Genomic DNA, 24,599 nt, shown 5'->3' with positions numbered 1-24,599 from the left:
AAAATGGATATCATATTTACTTTTGTGCTGTTAAAGAAACTTTTCGGCATGGGGATGTGGGCTTCTCGTTATTTGGTGGAAGTGGTGACTAAAAGTAAATTTAAAATTCCCAAGCATCATTCCCTGCCTGAAAATTCCGATCCATATCAGATATTCATTAATTTAAAATAGGCGAAGAAATTGAAAACAAATGCTTGTTCGAACTCACCCAATGGGGTGGGATGAGTTCAAACATTTATTTTCCAATAAATAATTAATGATGGGAGGTTTTATTTCTATTGGTGCATTGAATAAAATTTTAAGATTATTGAGCATTGAGGGTATTAATCGAATGACTAATTAGTTGGTTGATACATCAAAATGCATTTGAACTTGCCCCATGATAAGGAAGGTACTCGTTATTGGCAAATACTATCTCATTTCTTATCTTCTTTTCATGTATATCAGTTATCACATTTATTTTTTTGGAAAGTGAAACTGAAATAAATAATCACTGGCTATTCACAAGGTGAAGTAAAATAAGCTTCAAGATTGATTCCCTGAAAATTATCTAACTCAAATGTTCACATACAGGAGTCAAATACTAATGTTAATGGTTGTTTTTAAGATCAGTTATCCCATGGAGCTTCACCATCAAGTGCTCATAATATAGATCATGTATTATATTAAAGGGATAATTATAAATCCATTTTTACATAGTCAATCCAGCGAATGGATTCCTTAGTTTTGTCAAAATTGGACCAATTCTATTCATGTTCAAGAAAGATTCAAAATGGCCTGAAATCAGGATAAAAATGGATTGTACTCTTGGAAAGAAGAGAGCCAACTGATATTTACAGCCATAGTTGGGGCCCATAGTTCCTCAGATTCATACATGTTAGGAATGAAGAGATTGAAAACTCATTGGAAGGAGTATCTATGAAATGGTTCATCCTAATTGTGTTAAGCAATGGAAGTGTATTGCAGTTCCTTCGACAATGCAGCACACACATCACCAAAGCATTAAGACTGGGTTATGTGATACATTATCAGTATGAGTGAAGAATGAATGAATTTGGTGTTCTGAATGGAGCATATTCAAATACAGGAACAAAATTATAACAAGTTCTCTTATCTCTTCATGTATATTTACAAGTGTGATTGTCACACGGAGTATTTTTGCATTCATGGATGAACTCGATACGTAATTTTCCATAAATTATGCATTGAGTCATCAGGACTGCCATCAGGCCTAATCTTTGTCCACAGACTATAGTGTCCATGCACAGAAATTTGTTTTCAACCATAGTGAGTGCATTCTAATGAATGGCTTCGTCAGTGGTGTTCATTGAAAGCACTCTCTCTCCTCCAGTTTCTCACAGGACCCCACTCTATTCACTTCCAGCCTAACTCAAGGCCGTAGCAAGTGGGATGGTAGGGAGGAGGGGTTTGCAGCCTCCCAAAATTTTTGGTTGACATGGCCTCAGATATACCCCATCCAAATGGACCCCTAAACTGCCTTCCCTCCTCTGAATAAACTCCCCTGATATATTTTTATGGCTATGACCTTGACCTCCCTGCTTTTGCTGAATGAGTTGAAAATTTTATGGCAATTCCTTCCAAAATTCCTTTCTAACCCAGAGTGAATATCTACTCCTAATGGCATTGGCCATACTGGTGACTGTTCATTGTTTCCATCTGTGGGTTATACTTTTTATGCTTTTGGTTTTGTATACTTTGGATGATCTTCCATTTCTCTGATTAAATCTGATTACCCAGTGACGGCGCTAGCAGGTGCGGGGCTAGGGGCGAACCTTCAGTGCGGGGCCCTTCACTTAAAATATTAAACTCTATACCCCATCAACAAACTCGAGCATTTTGAATCCTTACCACTCTCTGGCTAAGTATGTGTTCCCCTCCCAAATTCAGACTTCGTAATTACGCCGTTATGATACCATCACGCCTTTGAGTTCAAAATAGTGTAATACAAATTAAATTTATAATTATATTTATTCATCAAATTATAACGTAAAATAAACATAAAAAGTGCGCTTTTTACTTTAAGTTACTGCATTATTATTCCTTTTTCATAATATTATTTTTTGTCTTTCACGGACTTAACAATACAGTAATAGTTGAAATTGCGTTTTCAAACTATCGTATATTTTAATTTTTTTTCACGAACGCGGGGCCCCCCAAAGCGCGGGGCCCGGGGCAGTCGCCCCGGTCGCCCCGCCCTAAGGCCGGCTCTGTGATTACCCTAATGTTAACTTGCATTGCCTCAAGGATGAGTTTCTGCCATCCCTCTCGCTTACCCTACTATGTATCCCTTTCCCAGAATAATTGTTCAGCATGTAATTGCAGCAGTGCCTCCTTCCTTTTTTCCTGTCCATCCCTCCCTCCTTATGTTACAGGGAGAAAAAGTCACATACTTGACGTGCTATCAAGTCCATAGTCCCATCAAGTTTTAATGCTTTCATATCTCTGTCCAACCCTTTCCATTTCTCTCCTTGAAACTGACAGAGGGTAAAGGTTTGCCTTCCCTGCTAGGTTTCCTTTGCCTAGGATAATCTCTACTCCACTCATGGCACCTCTGCATTTCTAAAGGCATCAAAAAACATCCTAACAGACTCCACAGGCCATGGTGCAAGTTAAACATTTTCCAGCAATATTAAATTGACAGTGGGCAGGTCTCATACTGTAATGCATATTTCTGCTGTATTATTACGATTGCCGTACGTTGACGTGAGTACCATTAATGTGGAAAATAGAATTTTAAAATTGTGATATATCTTGGTATTGAAGATGAGGTACAAGTTAGAAGAAATATATCCCATAAAAGACTTAACTATTAGACTTAATTCGTAATCACTCTTATTCCATTTTTGTCCCATACAGCAGGGGATAAAGTATTATTGCAATAAAAACATCCAATGCTTACCCTCCCTTCAGGTAACATATCATTCATGAAAACCTCGAAGAGAAATTTTTCATTCAAATACCACATCCACTGTTGCTACCTGGCCTTTGGTTTGGACATTTTAAAACAGGTACACCACTTTGTGAAACCAATTTTCTCTCAATAGAACTAAGACGCCAGTTTTCCATAAAATTCATTTTCTTCTCACTAATACTCTTTTATGTACATGGACCAAGGACCACATTTATCATGACATAATTACACTGGGTAGGTAGACAATGATTGTACTCAATAGGATATGGTTGAGCATCAAACACTTAATTTTGATTGCATGTTTGGACCAGATAGTGGGTCAAGTAACAAGGGGATATGAAGGTCGATCAAATTTCTATCATTATGCATAAAAGAAAACACGACAATATACAATTTTTAACATTAACAGTACCATAGACAACATTTTCTGAGGAACGGGTTAGAAATGATTATTCCCTTAAGACGTTTGCGTTTTCCCCTTAGCAGTAGGATCTGAATTTTTTTTTGATTTATCTGGTGACAGGATTACAACAAAATATATACACGTACACACAATTACATGTTAATCCTTGAGGTTACCTTTTGCTTGGAGAGTAAGGAGAGAAATATTAAGAAATGCTGAGAATTTCAGAGTATTTAAAATAATAACTTTTGACTCAAGTACATTAAAATACATCTGTATGAAAATAATATTGTTGCCTTGACTAAAAATATTTATTACTTCATGGCTTTGAGAAACTCATGCTTTTCTAACTTAATCCTAAATATGTACAGAGGTTGTATTTCTCATCAAGGATAATCAATTGATAGAGCTATAATAAATAAAACATTATTTCATGAAGATTAAGTTCTACTTTACCAGTAATCAGAGCAGGTGTATTGTAGAGTCATTACAGTTATAATTCTCTCATCTTGCCAAAGACCTTGAAAAAAACCTTCAATTTAGAAGCTTCGTTGTATTGAAATTAGAGCAGCTTGAGTAACTTATAATTAGTCATTGTGCAAAAAATAAAAAAGATACTATTGATGCCTCATGAATTTACCTTTTGAATTTCCAAATAAATTTACTACCTGGACATTTTATACATTTATGTGAAGTGAGGCCTGAGATATAGGAGCAGATTTAAAGTTGTGAATGCAATTAAAGCATGAAACTATTCGAATCAAATGATCATTCTAAATAAAGGGAAGTTTGAATTACGTGCCCAGGTGCATCTTTGGGCTATGTTACCTGAATTTCCTGATAGTACAAATTTTTATATAATATTCTACTCAGATGGACTTTAAGTCAAGATGTTGGCTGCCTCCTGAGAAAATAGTGATTCTGTCAATGCAAACTAATGAGTCATTAAAATGAAAGGCAAATATTTACAAAGATAATAAAATATTTTTCCCTTTTGCATTAGCTAAGGTTCCATTTTATCATGAACTGTATAGATCCTTACTGCAGGTTTCATATTTAAATTTAAAGCTTTTATCTCCATCTTTGTTCCACATCAACAAGAGAAAATCAAGGAGAAAAGGTGATTTGTGAAGTACATATTCATACCTCATGTTGATAATACTTTCGAATCTTTTTTCATCCTAGAGAAGAATCAACTGTTCAAAATAATCTGTGTCTCTCTTTAAAAAAATTAATACTCATAAATGACCTATTATAGACAAATAGACAAACTCCCTCCTTTACTCTCCTCACATAATCATCTAATACATTAGTATATTACTCACAAATATAACATCTCATTAGGTACCCATTTTGGTATAAAAAATAACTGTCACCCAAACTTGTTAACGAAGCTACTCATTGTATTATGAGCGGCCATTTTTCTGCACACATGATTTAAAACCATTTTAACACAAGTCATTTCCTAAACTTTTTTGAGTTGTCTATTTTTTGATCTATTGTACTGTTTGTGAGCACTTGTCTGAATGGCTGAAATGGTATCTACTGGTACTTGAACATACTTTCAGGCACACATACATATACATTTTACTAGGGGGTAACATAGCAGATCGAGCTTCCCTTTTTCTAAAAAAGGCAGGTATATCCTTTTACCAGGCATACCTCACTAATTCACACAAACATTTTGTACCGATGCCTATTAATTTTCTATGGGCTCGAACACGTATGTCACTAGGTAGTTACCTACACATTTTCACTATCGATGCTTTTGAAGAATAGTCTGCTGTATTTTGATTTTGTTTTGCAAAAGCCTTAGTCATACATTTGTCATAAAAAATAAATTCCACTCTCAAAGATTCATTCCAAACCTTAAAGGAATATTAAAAATAATCAAGTAAAATTGATAAGTCAGTACATACTTAGTATCATTCTTCTCATTTTCCATTAAATTTTAGTCTGGTGAGATTTCAACTAATACTCAACGGTTATTTGCAATAGATTTTGCTCAAAGCATAATTACAGTCAGAGCAATATGCTTACATGAACTTATATGTAATGAGAATAGTTCAAAAACAAAGATCATTCAAAACTTACACCAGCAATATTGCAACAATGCATGAACTAGACAAAAATTATTACATTAACACCACAGAAAGCCAATTCACGCCTTGTATTCGCCAATGATTATATAAAAATTTACGCAAAGGCATTCATACCAAAATTGTCATAAAATATAAAAGCACAACATCAATATGCTTTGATGGTCTCTCTTACATCATATCAATTTGTAACAGCAGACTTTTACTCAAATTAACAAAATTGTTGAGCTTCGGTTTCAATCTAAAGAAATTCACCCTTTTTATCATCGACTGTTTTTTTGAGGAGCCTCTTGTCTCTCCTCCATTCACACAAAATAATTCCTACACATCCATTTTCACTTGACACACTGACGTATTTACAGGCAGAAAACTTAACTTCTATATCAGAGCTGCTTTTACAAATAAATAAACCTCTCGTGTTCATTATTACAGCAGTCAATAGCTGCAAAAAGAGATGTTTGAAATGCACTTGGTTTTTGAACCAATCATTTTATTTGTGGTATTAAAAATATGGTTATTACGCAATGAAATATTTCAAGATTGGTTCATTTGAAATGAAAAAAATAGGTATGAACGATAGCGTGATTTTTTTCAAACAGGGCAATGTTTGGTTTTGTGTGTTGATTCTTCATCATTTAACTTTGCTCAGGAAAAAAAAATTAATGTGTTATTTTGATATTGAAGGCGGTGAGAATTTGAGTGTTTAAAAGCTCCAAAAAATTTTTTTCTTATAACTGACTACAAACACATAATTTGATGCAGAAGTTTAACTCAATCCAATCTATGTGAAGGTAATTGTAGTTATGAGGGGGAACACCATAGTGATTGGCCAAGATGAAAATCAGTCCCTGTAAAAAGAAGGTTGGTGATGAAAGCTCTCATTATTGAGTCTATTTTTTCACTCAGGTTTCATTAACCAAAAACAGAATGAAACATCAGTCAATACCATCCCTGCCAATGTCTTGTTATAGTTTATTTATCCTCTTCAAGAAACGAAGAATTCAGTTAATAGCACATTTACTAAAGTCATCTTGATCACAGATTCAGAGGATTTATTATTACCAACTAATATCTTGAATGGCCTCAGTCAATACACGCCATGATTGCACACTGCAGTGCAATAATACACTGACAAATTTTTAGAACCGAACCACTTCCAATTGGTCTTGATGTATGCAGCACTTTTGAGAAACGTTAGGGAAGACAACCAAGCTTCAGATCAAAGGCTACTGCCATACTCTGAAGATCTTCTCCTGTCAATATGCTTCATGTACGTTTCAGAGTATACACTCCGTGTCCTGTCCCTAGTGTTGAAATCACATCGCAGGGTTGATGATGTACGCCTCGATGCCAAGCCACCACCTCCATGGTGGTGATAGTAAGCAGCTGCATCGAGAGCGTCCAAATCTGATGGCGGCCTACGGCAGAGACTGCAAAAAGCACACTGCAAGGTATTTCGGAATGCCTCCCGAAAGTCACGGTTGAAATATGCGTATATGAGGGGATTTAATGTGGAGTTGAAGTAGCTGTGAAGAAAGCATAAGAAATTATCATCATTCACCCTCTAAAACAGTTGTGTGATATTTGGTAAGCATAGCAAATTTATATCTTTTAAAGAGGAGTTTGGCCATATTACAAGGCTAGGCTCTGGTCTCAAGGAAATGTGGCATATGATCATAAGGCCCTTGTTATGCCAAGGCTGCAGAGGAGTAATCTCTGAGTGTTCTTAGTGGTTACTCAAAAATAAGGCCTAACCAGCAAATGTGGTCAGCTACCCAAAAATCCATGGATACTATCCCGTTGTACAAGAATACACACCCAGGCATGTATTTGCTTCAGGAGGGGGAGTTTGGGTGGTGTACAGGTTGCCTATAAATACTTATTTTGTTGTCATTGAAAAACCATACATTTTATTTAATCAGCTATATATTTCATTTGCATAGTGCTGAAAGTGAAATTCATCGATGGTTATTGGCGGGTATTCTGAAAGGTAACTATGTACATACATATATAAGAAATAAATGAAGTTTAATTGTGTCCCAGGGGCGACTGGTCTTCTTATAAATGTATCATATTTAGTTGCCATTAGGGAAAATTTTTTTGGATGCTATAGCCTTCAAAGTCCCTGCCTATGTGTGTTTACTCTACAGTATTGTGGAGTGAACATCCCAAAAGGAATGATTCAGTATGAATCCATTTTGAGAACATAGGGGATAGCAGCAAGATAAATGTCTAAGCATTATTTTTGACTGGAATCATGCAACATATTTTTTTATATATCAGATTATTTTTGGGGACCTATGATAAAATGTCCCTATTTGAGTTACCCTGAAGTCTATGCAACATCCAAGTTATTATTAATATAAATTGACCAAAGTTTAGTGATTGCTTCATACGATGGTTGTACCAAAAGTAAGGTTCCATATTTCTTACAAATAGAAAACTTTGTTAATTGTATGTATTAATTTTCACATCGTTGAAGTGCTTACACTTCTGCCTATTTTTTAATGTAGTCTTAATTTTTTTGGCAAACTTTTTTAGATGGTGCTCTAGCTTTTGTATCCCTAAGTTGAAGTCTCCCGCCAACCTGCTGAGGAGGCTTGTGACCTCTGCTCGGACTTCATTGTCACTCTTGAAGCGTTTGCCATCTAAGTGTTTTGTTTCGGGAGTGTAATGAAACACCTACGTTTCATCTCTTGTGACAATAGAGTTCAGCAACTTCTCCTTGTTGCCTCCCCCCTCACATTCTTGAAGAAATTTGAAGGACAGTCATGGCGTTGCTCCTTGTGTCCATGAGTCAGCATCCAGGGGACCTAGCGAGCACATGCCCAACCCAACGTTGTGATAACCTATCATTTCTATTAAAGGTCTTTCAATTGTGCTGTTGGAAGCTTCAGGAATGGGTTCAACAAGTTCACGGACAGTGACCCTCCGATCTTTGAGCAGCTCAGTGTTGATCCTCTGGGCAATCGCATCCGAAACCAGTGGTCTTCCACTCTGTTCTTCATCGTGAACTTCCGTAAGACCATCAACAAAGGCCCTGCACCATTTGCAGACATGCTGAATGGACATACACTCTTCACCATAAACTTCACTCAGTTGCCGATGAATCTCTATGGGTGGTAACTTCCTAGTGTGGAGAAATCGGATTACTGCTCGATCCTCACACTTGGAAGGAAAGGGGATCAACACTTCCATTGTTGACAATTGTGAAGCCAATACTAAGCGATATGGTGAATCGCGGACCAGTAGACTCGAGAGTAAGGGAACCACTATGCAGTGTGCATGGCACTGCTGTGGAATTTAGCCTTCCCTCAAGATTGTAGCTCATTGGGAACCTTACTTTTGGTACAACCCTCGTACCTATAGGTATGAGAAGCGATTATTGTGGTTGAATATTGAAATTAAATTTTTTCCTTAAAAACAATCATTCCAAAAGTTCCAGATGATATTTTGGGGGGTGAGTTTTATGGAACATGCAGGAAGCCATGAAATGCAGTTGGTGGAATTATTTTCTTTTTCGTGAGTTTCCACAGGTAGATTCACTTTTCATTTTTTGGTTTATTTTTGGACTACTGGGAAAATTAACTAGAAAATACTTGAAACCTTCAAGGGTGCTGAAGATCAAATGGGCATATAAGGTGAGAAATGAGGTGATGTACCGAAGGATGGGAGAAGAAAGGGAATTGTGGAGCATCATGTGCTAGAGAAGGACACGGTTGATTGGTCATGACATATGACATAACAATTACTCGAGAAATATAATTAAGGAAAAATAGAAGGAAGTCGTAGAGATAAGTTCTTGAGACAGATTAACCCATCGACGCCCACGGGTGCCATATGGCACCCAGTGCAGTGCTGAGCCAATACTCCTGCAATGCATTTAATATGTAAATTTTAGTGTACATTTTGGTGTACATACTTAGTAGAAGGTTTCCTCTATTATTCAGTCAGTTTGAATAGTGTTCATTGTGTTGAGCTCATATGTATCATATTTTTTAAAAGTGAAACGTGTGAATTTAAAAAAACTTTGGGCGCTGATGGGGAAAGACACTAGGAAGAATTTAATCGGGGAAGTGGAGGAACTAGCTCGGGAAAGCGAGAAATGGAAGGCTGAAATATCTTAGGATAGTGATGCATACTATAGCAACAATTACTGAGATTCCCTATATCTGTTGACTTACCCTATCCAGAAGAGCACGGCGACGACAATGTCGGGGCAGTGACACACCTCGTCCCCGCAGATGGTGGTGATGACGTACCAGAGGAAGAAGGGTAGCCAGCAGAGGATGAAGGCTCCCATGATGATGCCGAGCGTGCGTGCCGCCTTGTGCTCCCGCTTCATCTTGGAGGCAATGGCACGGTCCTTGGTGGGTGTGGGATGGTGCTGATGGTGGTGATGGGCAGGGGGGTGGAGGCGGGACGACTTGCTGGGCGTCGAGGGGGGTGGGGGCGAGGGGGAGGAGGTGGGCGGCGTGGGGGCAGCCGACGATGGCGCCTCCTCCCCTCCGGTGGCCGTCGAGTGCGACGGCGATGTGACCGTGGTGGTGGGCGGCCGGAAGTGGGGCGGAGGAGGGGGCGCAAGGTGGTGCTGAGACATGACGGGCGTCTCCTGTTGCGGAGGGGTGCCAGGCACTTGTGCAGGGGGTGGAGGGGTCTCTGCAAGAACCTCGTGCAGGGTGAGGGCCTTGGACGACCCACCACTGACCCCTACCTGAAGCAGGACCAGCTGAAGAGGAAAAAATAAATTTTAAAGAGTGTACAGTAGACCCTTGCTTAACAATATCAATCAATCCGTTCCAGAGGATCAATCAAAGAGCAAACTCCATCGTATATAGAATCTAAATTAGTTTTGGATGAGATATCTGTTACAAAATCATCAGTGCATATAAATTTTGCTATGTTAGCTATGAGTGTCATATGCAAATAAAGCATGGAGTTACATGATTGATGACAAATTCTGTTAATTCAAACAAAATAGGGAAAATTTTAAATTTTAAAAAGACCTAGTAAAATTGGCCCAGATCATACGTGAAATCCAATGTCCATCCATCCTCTAAATATGCAAGTTTATGTTAATTTATTTTCAAATATGCAATCATTGTGCATAATCATCAAAAAATACATATTTAGCACTCTCTTATAACTAGCAGGAAAATCATTATTTACCCTAAGGAAATAATTATTATTTCTGTATAACCTAGAAATCTCTGGGAATTTTAAAATGTCCAGCCGTCCACCCTGAAAATGGTAAATTTGAGGAAAGTGTAGCATAGAGGGATATGGTAAGTACGAGTCATTGGCTGATACCAAATGAAATTTCTACAGTATTAGTGAGCAAGTAAAATATAGGGGAGCAGAATAAATGTTTCACTGTATTTTTAAAGTAAAACGAGCAACCTGAAAGCAGTAGAAATGAAAGTCTTTCAGCCTCATAATGTTATGCTCCAAAATCTGAGTAAGCAAGCCATGAACATTTTTATCCTGCATCCTCTGATGAGGCTAGGCCTTTCGGGAAGCACTAAGGGAATGGGGAGTCTTGCTGGGATTGACACCAAAGATAGGGAATCTCCATGGTTTAGGATAGGTATGGAAGGCTTGGAATGAGAGAATCTTGAGGTCCCTGAAGTGAGACACTAGCACCTAGTATCACAAACTCGTAGAACCGCTCCTGTATAGAAGAAAAGTATGAGCGGAATAGAGACCTCTCCATTGGGTTCAATGATCCTGGGGTCGCCTGCCCTGTGGCCATTGTTGGAGCCATTGGCCCTGCCTCCAGGCCTGCTCCGTGAACCAGAGTCCTCCGTCCCACTACCATGGTCCTCATCGTCCTCATGGAGGGCATTGCTGAGCAGCATGGCATTCCCAAACCGAGAGTGTAGTTGCTTCTCTTGCCGGTTGGCCTCAAGGAAGATGGCAAGGTACGTGAAAACCATGATGGTGCATGGGATCCAAAAGGATATGGAAGATGATAAGAGAGCGTACACCTGATTGACCTGTGAAAAGAAAGTGTCAGAATTAAACTCTTTTGCTTCTAGAAGGATTCAGGTTTTTCTTTGGTGGAATGTTAGCATATTAAACATTAATAAAAAAAATTTCACAATTCCATGAGACTTATAATACGGTCGAGTGGTTTCGACATTAATTGGGCCATTATCAAGATCAGGTTGACAATGATACAGGTTTATGAGCCTCATACATACATACATACATTGCTGGGCCAAATTCAGGCTGAGGAGTATTTGATGTACAAAATTCTGCTCCAAATGTATTTGAAGTACAAAATACCTTTCACATTAGTGTTTGAAAAACAAACCAAAAATAGTATTTTAAATACCTTTTAAAATACAAAATACATTTGTATGGAAACTAAGAGATCTTAAAAAAAATATATCCTGCCACGGCATGTTATGGATAGTTGCAAACATGAAGAAAACGATTCTAATGAAAATGAAGTAATTGCTATCAGAAGTGCTATCAGAGCTACTTCAAAAGTAATTTATAAATTTATTTTTTATTTAATAATGGGAAAATACCATAAATCTATACTTGAAATCCAAATATAGGATGCATTCAGGTCGTGTATTTGAAATACAAAATTCCAAATGTATTTAAAATACTTATATTTGAAATACTGCCCTGCCCTGCATACATCAAAGGGTAAGTGGGATGACTTTTGGGAAGTGTAAAAGGTGGGGAAGGATTGTTGAGTAGGTTCATTTTAAGGAGGCACACAGTGCCAGCCTCCAGGGGTCAGGACCCCCCCGAAATATACAAACACAATTATTTTTCTTTATAAAAGGAAACAAAATATTGAAAAATCCGGAATTTACAAAATATTTCTTTAAAAAATGAAGATTTTTCGATTATGAAAAGTGCTAAAATTAGTTGAAAACTCATTACTTACAAATTAACGTTAGTATTTTGTTTTAAAAAAAAATCCCCCCTGGTTTTGGACCCCCGAACGAAATTCCTGGCTACGCTACTGGGCACACACTCCCGAAAATTTTGTGGGGTTTTCAACACCTTGACTCCCGCTTCCTCCTGCTGAGTTCTACCATGCTGTGGGGAATTATTTTTGCTCTCAGTTAGTAGAAAAAAAGCTAATTTGAGGTCTTCCTTAGTCCAACCTTACATTTTTATAGCTTTCATTCCGTGGAAACCTAATTGGAAACCATAGATCTGTGGAAGGAATACATTTAGGAAAGGATCTATATCGTAAAACCTCCCTACAACGAGTTTGTTTGGATCGGAAAAATTACGACTTCACTGTAGGTTACGTTGCACGGGGGCGATATGAGGGTTGCATCGTAGCAGGGGCGCCTAAGTTTTCCGAGTGTTTAACGATGCAAGTCGAGTAAATTTCTCAATCCAGGTTAACTCTATATAAAAAACCTTTTCTATAGTGATGATGAACAATATTTATCATTTGCCATCAAATGTTGAGGCTATAACCGCGTGATTTTCAATCCACGTTCTTCTAATTGAAATTTTTTTCTCGTCCATCCTGCTCTATGCCTCATCGCATATTTGAGTTTCGGTGTGAAATTAAAGGGAGCCAAGTAAATGCCTGTGGATTACTTATTTTAAAATTCATCCATTATTTTCTTGAGTATCTAATCGATATAGCACTTGGAGTGCAATGATTTAAGCCGGTATCAGTGGGCAGTTTTATGCAGAAATTTTGCTTGGAAGAGAACATATTGCCCTTACGTACTGAAACTTACGAAATAAAACGCATTGCTGGAATCCCATTGAATGACCGGTAAATATCTAGGTTCGTGGCCGGATTTTACTGCATACCCATCGATGAACGACGATGGAAGTTAGTTGAGGCGAGTTAGTCATGACAAGTAAAAACGTGGCACTCGGCATTGCACTGCGGTCTGAGTGGCAATATCAGATGTAAATACGCTGATGATACCTCCACAGAAGCTGGACACAATCGGTATTCTGTTGGCACACCTGTTCCAAAACGCAGTATCATCCTCGAGTACGCCAGGTAATATTTGGATCCACACCTTATCGCCGTTCATCCACCTCTTCATACTTGAAGAAAATTTAAGCCTGGTGTGTCCCTTTTTAATGCATTGCAGAGCGTCTCTCATTTTAAAATGTGCGCCGTTTGCTGGATAAAACCATAAATCCGGAACTATAAGTCGCTTAAGCAAAATATCATGAGTTAAACATGTATTACGTTAGCAATTAAGGGCATAAAAGCACGTTAAAGGACCTGGGGGTCTATTCTCTAACTCGAAGCGCGGTAGCTTTCTGGTGGAAAGATGCTTAATTAAGCTACTTGCTCCCACTTGTATTCTCTAACGCTGAAGCTCCGGCGAAGGGAGCTTGCAGAAGCTACCGGCAGCTTATTAGGCTCCAACCCTTATTCTCTATGGGATTTGAAGCTACTTCCGTAGCTTCAAACTAGCTACCACGGTAGCTTCGCGAAGCGCGCCCTCGAACCCCGCGCTTCAGCTAGCTACCATCAAAATACATAGGGAATTCCCATAGGGCCATGGGAATTCATATGAACCACCGTGAACCAAGTGGCGCGTGTCGCTAATCTTTTGTTCTATCCCATCAGTCTTTCTTGACACGGCTAGCGATTGAGTGGTAAACAAGAAAAGTGTTGACTATTTTTGTTGTTTTGCGTAATTATTTTCTTTAATGAGGTCGGGAATGCTGCGTAAATTATTTGAAGCCTTCAATTATTGTATTCTTAACAAAGTAGTGGGCATGAGTGACAAATTTCGTGACTAAACATATATGTTTCGGAGTGAACTATCGATCGCGTTAACTAGTTGATTTCATTATTTGGAGAAGAAAAATGTTACTTTCAATCATTTCATATCACGTGAAATCTTATTTTGCATGAAGTCATTACTAGTGAGAAGAAAAACCCCGAAAACAGTGATTATTATTGATGTTGCGAGAGGCTGTTGTAGTGACGGTACAAATTGATGCGTTGAAATCATTACCAATGCCAATGTATCCACTGCACAGAGATGGATGTCTTATTTTTGCAAGTGTTTATACATTTATGATTAACTTTACCGTGCATTATTAGCAACGATCTTTGTTGTGAAGTGATTGTGTGAAGAGAGTTTAGTGTTACATAGATGCAGACCGGAGAGAGGTGGATATATTATTGTGTTATAATGCAATGTAAGGTGTTTCATGATAGTTATTAATAAATGTTTTGCTCTTCCAATGAATAAATGTGTTCATGATATCATTCTGCTTTCATTTGTGTGTCTTTGGCCGTATATACGCATTTAATTTCAGTGCCGGTAGTTAAGTTGGTGTATTTGTTTTGAATTTTGAGAAAGTGTAGCCATGGATATTCCAGAAGCCCACGGAGGAAGTCATCACAAAAACAATAATATAATATGGCTTTAATATTGGGAGAAGGAACTACGTTTAATAGGTTGTTTTTTCACAATGATGGTCAAGTTCTAATGAATCGCCCTCGCTTGCAATAGTGCAAGCTTGGCGGTTGGCATATAATACTTATTCATAAAACCATTTAAATATTAATTTAGCCGTCGTGAGAACGGCACGACAGTAGAGTTTTGTGTAAATATCGATTGAAGCATATTGTGAGCCTAAAATGATTGCTTCGGCCAATCTGAGTGAAATGACGTAACTTTCAAACATAATTTTCTCCACCTTCCCATTAACTTTGTTGAAGATATTTCCGAAATAATATACACTTATCGTATGCACATGTTATTGCGATATTCTCTCGCAGTGCCAGAAGGAACAATCTCTGCACAGAAACAGTTGGTCATCAAAATTTTTGCATCAAACAGGCAAAAGCATAAGGAGCGCTGAGTGTAAAGTTCTCGGGAATTAGAACGACAATGTGATAGCATTGGTTTAAAGTGTTGGTAGTTTATTAACATTTTCTCTTCATTATATTTACATGGCCTACATGATTACCAATCGTGACATAAACTGCCGCATCGATCGAAACTATTTAATTGATATAAAAGCCGCTTAGCCAAATATAATTATTTCTACGTATTTCTATTATTATTCGTATTTCTATTATTATGAAAGCTGAAGGCACTCAGCATTTCGTAATTTACAAAGCACATTAATTTCAACTAGAAGAAAAAGTCAGCCGAGAACGACTACATTATGATTTTCCCGCAGGTTACGAAATGAAACGAGCGATTTCATTGGTTCTAAGAGTAAAATCTGAGTTCGCACGAAATATTTCTCATACCCCATATCCGGTCTGAGAAAGCTACCAGAAATTCTCGGTCTGAGAAAGCTACTCCCCGTTAGAGAATAAGGTTGGTAGCCAATTCTGGTAGCTAGTTCGAAGCTACCACGACGGGAGCTTCGAGATAGAGAATAGACCCCCTGATCCCACTCATTTGCGCGTGTTTTATGACACCAGATGGACCTCTGTCTAAACCAAGTAGAAGAGCGAAGATCGCTGTTCCGAAAACTCTAGATGCACCGGTAAAATTGTATGTCAACAATTTGAAAAAGGGAACGTTGAGTTGGACGCAGCAAGAAAATTAGCACACTTTAAATGAGCAAGAGGAAGGAGTGCATTGCCAAGCAGTGGCGTAACTATGGGGGGGGGTAGGGAGGGGGGGGGAGATGAGGGGATGTATCCCCCTAAAGCCTCAGAGAAATCAAACAATTATTTAAATTTCTTGTCTGGATTTGGTATATACTAACTGTGTCTGCTTAAAGTTAAATTTTATTTTAAGTGCCAAAATGATGTAAAATGCATTTTCAGGCATGTTATATTTCAAAATTTTTCCTTAAATCCCCGTTTCCAAGGGGGGTTTCCCCCACTAACCCGCCTCATACCCCCCCAAAAGCCCCCACACCCTCATCAAAGCCCCCTCACCCCCCTCAAAGCCCCCTCAACCCCCCCAAAGCATATTCCTAGTTACGCCATTGTTGCCAACTATAATATCTCTCGAGCATGCCATACCAAAATGCCTATTATTCAATAACCTTCTCTCTCTGTAAGAAAGAATTACTAGGCTCTTAGTCGTCTCTCTCTCTACAGAGCTGCATTTATCTCCCCTGTCCTTCCCACCAGTGGAGTAACTAGGAATATGCTTTGGGAGCGACTCCCCGGGCAACGGGGAGTCGCTCCCAAAAATTAAAATCCGGAAAAATTAAAATATGACATGCTTGGAAATACATCATCTTGGCACTTAAAATTTGGGATTCATTAATAATTTCGCGGGTTATAATCGCAACAGGGTAAACAGTTTTCTGAGGCTGTGGGGGGAGGGAATCTATTCCCCCCATAGTTATGCCACAGTTTCTCTCGTTCCTTCAGAGAGATCTCTTTCACGCATTCCTCTCCTTAATGACTCTCCCTACGCTAAAACCGAAAGCTCATGCATTTCCGATTGATCGTGGCCCAGTGGTGTACCGCTCTTCAAATAGCCCAACTAGTTCGGCACACACGAAGAAGAAGTAAAAAAATTCATTATACAGGTAATCCGGTTTTCGGTCTATCTCTCCCTCCTTCACTTACGTCCTCGCAAATATAAATACAGGACCATCAGGACAGAAATATTCTCGCTGTACACTCAAGCAGCTCTCGCATGACTTAACTCGACTGAAACATTCCATACCCAAAATTAATCTATTTAAAAGTAGTTTTCTCAAGTCGTACGGCTCCTCCTTATCCTCATTTCTCTTCTGGTTGCTTGCTCAAACTGCCGCAACCTTCAGATTCTTGATTCCAACTTCTGATCAGTGTTGTCAACGCCGTTCCGGCATCAGTTAAGAAAAGACATAATAATCAAATAGCACTATCAATTTTGGTGCCTCAAAATTTTATTCGTAATTAGAACATTTTTTCGATTTTTTAAATACATATTTGCCGAAAAAATTGGTGGTTTGGTGAATTACTTGGGTGAATCGATGTACTGCGCGATAACCAGAATACATGGCCACGGCGCGAAAATCACACTCTACTTCTAGAAACTTCCCCACCTCACTTCGTCCGAACGCGGCCGCGTATGAGAAAAAATATCAAATCCAGAATTTAAATATGGATTTAACAGAGGCATACACATTTTTAAACATGCAGACGTAACTTGTAATAAGAAATACATGTAGAATAATATTTTATATATAAAGGAAAGTACGTTCCGACACTACTATGAGGAAGATGTAATTTTCTCGTGATTTTGCCATGACGCCAATGCTTCTGACACGAAAAAACTCTCTTAAAAACATCAATTGCATCCACCACTTCCTTCCAACCACAGCGCACTTTGCTATTGCTGGGCTCTTCACCGCTCACATACCTCCTGTGTCTCCGCCAAAATTTCAAGTTCCTCAATGTCAGCAAATGCAGCAATATCATTATCAATACTCACATAGTCTGCGTTAGATATCCTTTCAATGTTTAACAATTGAGTGACTTCACCCCATTACACCCTCTCCTCCCGCTGGCGTTTAGGGCGTCCATGTCTCTGGGAAAACCTTCCCTCCTGAAGCAATTCGAGATCGCGCTTCTCTCTAGTCTATCCTGAGCAACTCACAGATGTTGAATGGCGTGCAGGATATTCCGAATCCAAGATTTGATGCCTTCAATTTTTCCTAGTCTAGTTACAAGATATTCTACTAGTTGCCTTCTATATGCCCTCTTTACGAGGGAAATAACTCCCCTATCGAGTGGTTGCTCTTTACTCACGCAATTAGGGGGAAAGTGAAGGACATTCACGTTCCTAAGTTTCAAATCCGAAGTTTTGTGAGCGGTGCAGCATTAATGGAAGAGAATAATTTTGGTATTTTTGCCTTCCATATTTGCCTCAAGTTTTATTAATATTATTGTTACATAATTGATAATTTAATGATAATTGTTAAATAGTATTATTAGAAATATTTAATAAATTTTCAAAATAAACTTTAAAATTTTCCGGCCCCCAGAAATCTGCCTTCGGGACACATGCATCACCTGCCCCACCCTAGTTCCGGGCCTGGTGACGCCATCAGGTATGAACCATCCATGAACATTTGGTCTATGGCTAGTAGCTGGCCAAGTGGGGACCGGGTGCGCTGGCTCACGGGAAGAGGAAAGTTAAGAGCAGAGTCCTCTGGATTGCCAATAGTACACTACATAACCCCATGAAGGAGTAATGTAGAGAACTGCCATCCAGAGGACTTTGGTAAAGAGATGGGCAAGGCGCCTCTGGCCATGCGTCATACTATTACACAAGGGGGCAGGGTAGGGTGAAGGCGCGGAAGATGCTTAACAACCGCAGGTGACGGGAATTTACGGAAGGGAATGAGAGAAATCGCTAGGACATAAAATTTAGCACTGAAAGTGGAGATACAGTTTCTGAGTGCCAATAAAGTGTCATACAATACGTGGTAAAGTTATGCAAAATCTTGAGGGATCACGGATTATTTAATTAAGTATCGTAAAAATAAAATCCATTGATTATTATACAACTGCCGCATATCAGTTACTTAACGAGGTATAATACTTCCAAAATCCAGTGACCTGTGATTTTAAAGAGAAAAATAATGTCATGACGTACTTAATATTAAAACTGGTAGAGAATCATCTAATACCATGCTTTCAGTCTTGCCTGCCTTCTTCAACGTATTCACACAACCCGTTGTCACTGATATTAAATTTCTTTGCGGGTGACGTGGAATCCTGTGAAGTTAAGAAATTCTTCCATTTGGATCCGATCCCCATCGAGTTATGGGCACTCGGTGAATAGAATGAAGATGACATTCTCGAGCAATCGAGCACATATTAGGACGATCTCGAGCAAGCGCACCATTTGCAGGTTAACAGGCTACATCCATCAAGGATAGCACGGTAATAGAAATATTTGAATGGAGTGGAGGTGTTACTCTATATTTTCCTCGGGGATGGTGACAGAAGAGATAAAAATTGGTTGAACATCTACCAATGAAGTTTTGAATACTTCGCACTCCTAAGTCTTGGCATAATCGTCCACCTGCCTTTCTCAAAGTAAAATCCGATACCAAAAGGTAATATAAAACCATGTTTGTGGAAATGATAGAGCTCGTTCCTTTCCCGGAATCCCGGGGATGTAACTCAATGCGGAAAAGTAATGTGATACGTTTTTCGGAGGGAATTCAATCCATCAGCGCCTCTGCGAAAGTAAACCAATACAGAAATTAATCTGATACGATTTACAAAGGGAAAATTGAGCTCCATCCTAAACACTTGCACTTTTGCAAACGTAAACCAATACAGAAAGGTAATCTGATATAATTATCAAGGAAAAATGTAAGCGGAGTAGGCACGAGAAACAACAGCAATTTTAAGCACAGACGCCACCCTTCAACAAACGTCAACACTGAAATTTAATTTACACTAATGCATACAGTAACATAAAGAAGGAAGAAAGAAAAACTGGTTTTTGCATGAGGGATGCTCTTTTGATTTTATCGAAATTTATTTTTTAAATAGCTGCCCCGCGGATTCTCTGTCGAACCTGTGAACCGCCTCGGCTGTTCAAGGAAGATAGCTAAATTGCCAAACACTCCTGCTCGGGATGCGGCAATGAATCATCAGAATCGGCTATGGCCACCACGTATCCAGGGTGTCAGATTTTCCTCCATATTCTCCGGTCTAAGTTTCGGAAGTGAACCACTTCGAAGCCCGAGGCAGAACCGTTAAGACGCGGCGCCCTCCGCTGCGATTCTACTTCCTACTTTTTAATGTGAATATCGAAGGAAAAAAATACCTGTTAATGCAAAACTACATTTTTCTATCAACAATTCGTTCTTTAAGGGCACTTTTCAAGTTTTGGGCCCAAGCGTAGGCTTTTTTGTAGGGTATTTCCGTAATTACAGACGTTCGTTACGGGAGTTTCTTTTCGAACTTTGACCACTGAAATGGTCTGAGACCAGGTCAATTACTTCTAAATAAGGAGATTTCCTAAAACTTTCGCTGCATGGGGGTTCGTTGAAGATAGGCTTCTTTGTATATAACTCAAGGAATAAGGAGGAGGGGTATTGGGAAGAGTAATAGGTGGAGAAGGATTGTTGAGCAGGTTCCTTTTGAGGGGACACACTCTAAAAATTTTGGGGGTTTTCAACACCTTGAATTTCCTTCAGCTGGCAACTGTCATACTGTGGAGAATGATTTTCAGCCTTAGTCAAGAAAGTTAATTTGTGGTCTCCATTAGCTCAACCTTAGATTGTTTATAGTTTCCATTCAGTGGACAAGTAATTGGAAACAATCTACCTGAGGAAGAAATAAATCTACATCTTTTAATCTCAATAAATCTGCATCTATAAATAAATATACATCTTTTTAGCTCTGGAGGTATACTATGCTATCAGAATAAAGGTACTTTAAAGATAATGATTTGAAATCAATTCAAAGCAAGTATGAAAATTATCACGTACTTACCCATGATCATCCACCTCCTCAAAAAAATGACATATTTTAGTCGAATGGGAAAAAATATCTGGTAAAAAGTACAGCATTGACACTAGGATAAAAACTTTAAAAGAGTTATCCACCATTTTGAGCAATAAATTTTGACATTCATCATGCATTACCATGGATAATTAGTGCTCCACAGTGCATATACTATAGAAATGACAGTGAGTCATTAATCAAATAAAATTTCTCATTGATACATACTTTGAACTCGCAGATGTCCGGGTGCTTGAGGCGATAGGCTAAATGCTCTTGCGTGGTGTACCAGCCGAGGAAGATGGGCACGAAAGAGATGACGGCAGGTGACACCCACACGTTCACCAGCATGACGGCCACCACTCTTTTGGTCATGTTGATGGGGTATTTGAGGGGGCGCACTATGGCATAGTATCGGTCCACTGAAATGCAGCACAAGTGGAGAATGGATGCGGTCGAGAAGTAGACATCCAAGGAGTTCCACATGTCGCACATAACTGGGCCAAACAGCCAACGGCCTGTGATCTGGTGAAAGAACGGAATAGGATTAAGGCAAGGCGATGGAGACTGTGTGGTGGACTCTCTTCAAGTAAATGCAGAGAATTTAATGTGAGTTTGTTTTTTTTTAAATATCAAGTGCCATTTAAAATCAAATCAAGAGGAATTTCAAAATTGAGAAATCCACAACCAGGGGCGGATCCAGAATTTTTTTCTTGCAGGGGAGGGCACAAAGGTCTGAAAGGTCTTCTCATATTTTAGATTAAAAACAAAATACAACAACTGTAGAAAATATTCTCTTTATTTTGATATAAAAGTTATTAATATTAAATTAAAAATTTGAGGCTCCGTAATACACAAAATAAAACGAATGATGACCGTATTAAAAATCTTGTCTATTTTTTAAGCGTCACGTGGCCCCCTAAATCCGCCCATGTCCATAATATGACCTTAGGTATTAAATGAGTCAGTTAATCTACCAGGTGGCGGATACAGAAAAAAACTCAAGAGGGGAACAACAGATCTCTTGAGCTACCTTTACTTTAATCGTAAGTAATAAAAATAATCACGTCACATGCAAAGTTTAAGAAAGTTTAATTAAAACTGATTATTCACATAATACACAAGACTTTGACTTAAGACTACTTTGAAGAGAAGACTTTTTGATGAAGACTTATGACCATCTTATGATTTTGAAAATTTATGATTGTGGTTCTGCAATGTTAGGCAATGCGGGCAGCCCCACAAGGAGGGAGGGGCGCGCCCCCCCACATGTATCCGCCACTGCAATCAACTTCATTTAGTTCATACCATGACAGCACTAGGAAAATTAATAATGTGACTACTATGACATCATGTAACTTAAAATCTTGGCGTAAAAAGTTTCTGCGACTTGTAGTTTTATTTACCCCAGACAGGAATATCTTGTTTATCACTTCCATACTGAGTCCCTCTCTTTCGACCCTTTTCACCCCTGTGCATAAACTTCCCTTCATTTTCTCCCTTAAAATCAAGTCCGTAGATGAATCAAATTATATGCTATGCATGCAGGGAGAGCATGGCATTATGACTTATTAGTCATAAACTATTACGAAAATGGCCCTGAATGGTTTATGCATCTATTCCAATGATCCGTTTCAGCTTCCTATTTTGTTATAACCATTAGTGGGAGCTCAACATTCTTGCTTCATGTTTCATAAAATATAAAATTTTCCACCTTAAGCAGTAATGGCTGATATTGGGCATTTAAATCCATCGATTAGAGTTTATTTGATCCTTTAAATATCTCTTGCCTCTATGAATCTCGATTATATGTGCAGAATGTTCCATTTTGCAAGTAGTTGTGACTTTAAATGGAAATTTGCTAAAAACTGGATTAAAATAAAGGTTTATTTGATGAAGGGACCGAATCAAGCTGTAAGATACAATTGGAGCACTTTCTCTCAGTTCTGTATTAGGTAATTCCCATTTCAGCATTTTTTTGTTGAGCGGATGTGTCGGTCATGTCAACACAATATTACCATTGACATCAATGATTTCTAAGATGATTCATTGCTATTGACAGTGGGTGACATAATTGTCATCAACGTGGTTGATCACACCACAATGTCTAGAATTATGCACACAACTTCAATTGGACTAAATCAGAACTAATAAAAAAGCTAAATTACCTGGACACTGGCATTGAAGGTCATCGCCACCATCGCAACCAACATGTCTGCAAATGCCAGGGAAACCACAAAGTAGTTGGTTATAACCCTGAGCTTTCGGTGACGCATGACACTGACGATGACCAGGAGATTTCCACAAAGGGCAGCAACAATAATGAATCCCATGATGCACGCCTTGAGAATTGTCGTCAGCACATCCGTCCACTCTGGGTCACCCGCAGCTGATGCTGCACCAATGATGTCGGCCGTGGAGTTGCCAAAGTCCCCCTCTGAGGAGCTGTTGCTGGCAACAGCAGCCGTGGACACCAAGGTTGCCTGTAGAGTGAACAAAAGGCATTAGGTACATGAAAAAGTGAGGAGGACAGTAACTAAAATTTAGGGATGTGGCAGTGCTATGGTGAATATTTGTTAGTGTTCTCATGGGAATTACATAGAGACAACTTTGGCTGACACTGTGGTAGCCCATAGCACAGAAAATATAGGCGCTACTTTTCCACAACTATTTTACCATCCATCAGGTTTCAGCACTTGTGGGCCATTCTCTATGGGCTGAAAATGGAATAACAGCCCTGAAAACGTTTGGATAATAAAGCTTTAGGGAAAATTATAACGCTAATTTTTGTATGATTAACTGTGGAAACATTTTTTCTGCAACTATTTATAACTTCCTGCTGGCATTCTTGGCCAATGATCATCTTTATTTCCCAAAATTTTATATTTCTCATGAAAATGTATTCCAGAACATCTACAAGCTTCCTCGATTTTCCAACTTTCAGAGGCGTAGTCAGAAAAAGATTGGGGGGTTCAAAGAGAGAGAGAGAGTATTTTGTGGGTATTCATTTGGAGGGGTACAATTAAGACCTTATCTCCCACACATTTTAGGGATTTGAACCCCCTCACAGCCTTGAACAGACCGTAGACCCCAATCAAAGCCCTCTAGGTACGTTTTAAATCGTCGCCTGACTTGACAGAGCTGTTTCTACCACGTTGCCATGGAATAAACTGACAAAATGTCCTAGCAGATGTCGGCAACGCAGGCGTGGGAAATTGTTAAAAGAACAAAATCACACGGAACTTGGTTCTGCAATCATACTCACTTTACTGTTCACCCACCTGTGTTCCGAGGAGGGAGGATGAGGAGGCGGCGGCCATAGCGTAGTCGTCCCATTCCTCGAGGGCGGGAGCCTCGTAGTCCGCCCCCGCCGCCTCCCCGCCCCCGACCACCGCCTCCATCACCCAGGCGCGGCGGCGCATGGCTCCCACTGCTGCCCTGCCCGGGTGCGGGTGCTGGTCGGGTGCTCAATTGGTCTGAGGCCTTCGACTCTCACCACGTCACGGGCAGCACAGGGTGATGACGTCATGGGTGACGGCGCTCGGCCTGGGCGCGCACGGCGGGAGTACCACCTGTCGGAAAAAAGCGCACCATCATTTATAATGAATCTTAAATGATGTAAAGTATTTTTCAAAGATTCCGGATGTAAAATAGCCCCTCAATTGCGTCTTAGAGCGGGGAATACTTAATGTGGCCAGAGGGGCCGGGAGGATACCTAAAGGCATTCAAACTAGAAGCCTGCAACCGAGGGCAAAAGCC

The 24,599-nt window shown here is 39.2% G+C and overlaps 2 protein-coding genes across 2 annotated transcripts in view; both read right to left on the bottom strand.

The window, feature by feature from the left end:
- Positions 1-2,836: 2,836 nt before the first annotated feature.
- LOC124154190 (octopamine receptor beta-2R-like) lies at positions 2,837-24,400 on the bottom strand. Its single transcript, XM_046527758.1, has 6 exons — positions 24,122-24,400; positions 23,009-23,323; positions 21,069-21,365; positions 11,140-11,430; positions 9,619-10,163; positions 2,837-6,960 (listed from the first exon to the last, which is right to left on the bottom strand). The coding sequence occupies exons 1-6, from the start codon at positions 24,260-24,262 to the stop codon at positions 6,654-6,656; spliced, it is 1,896 nt and encodes a 631-aa protein (XP_046383714.1). The 5' UTR covers positions 24,263-24,400; the 3' UTR covers positions 2,837-6,653.
- Positions 24,329-24,599, bottom strand: part of LOC124153213 — a 478,788-nt gene continuing 478,517 nt past the window's right edge. Inside the window, exon 7 of the mRNA XM_046526313.1 lies at positions 24,329-24,412. The gene's annotated coding sequence lies outside the window, so the exon portion shown is untranslated. The remainder of the gene's footprint in view (positions 24,413-24,599) is intronic.

The sequence above is a fragment of the Ischnura elegans genome, chromosome 2 (genome assembly GCF_921293095.1).
Source record: "Ischnura elegans chromosome 2, ioIscEleg1.1, whole genome shotgun sequence".
Lineage (NCBI taxonomy): Eukaryota > Metazoa > Arthropoda > Insecta > Odonata > Coenagrionidae > Ischnura > Ischnura elegans.
This window is presented reverse-complemented; position numbering and strand designations above follow the sequence as displayed.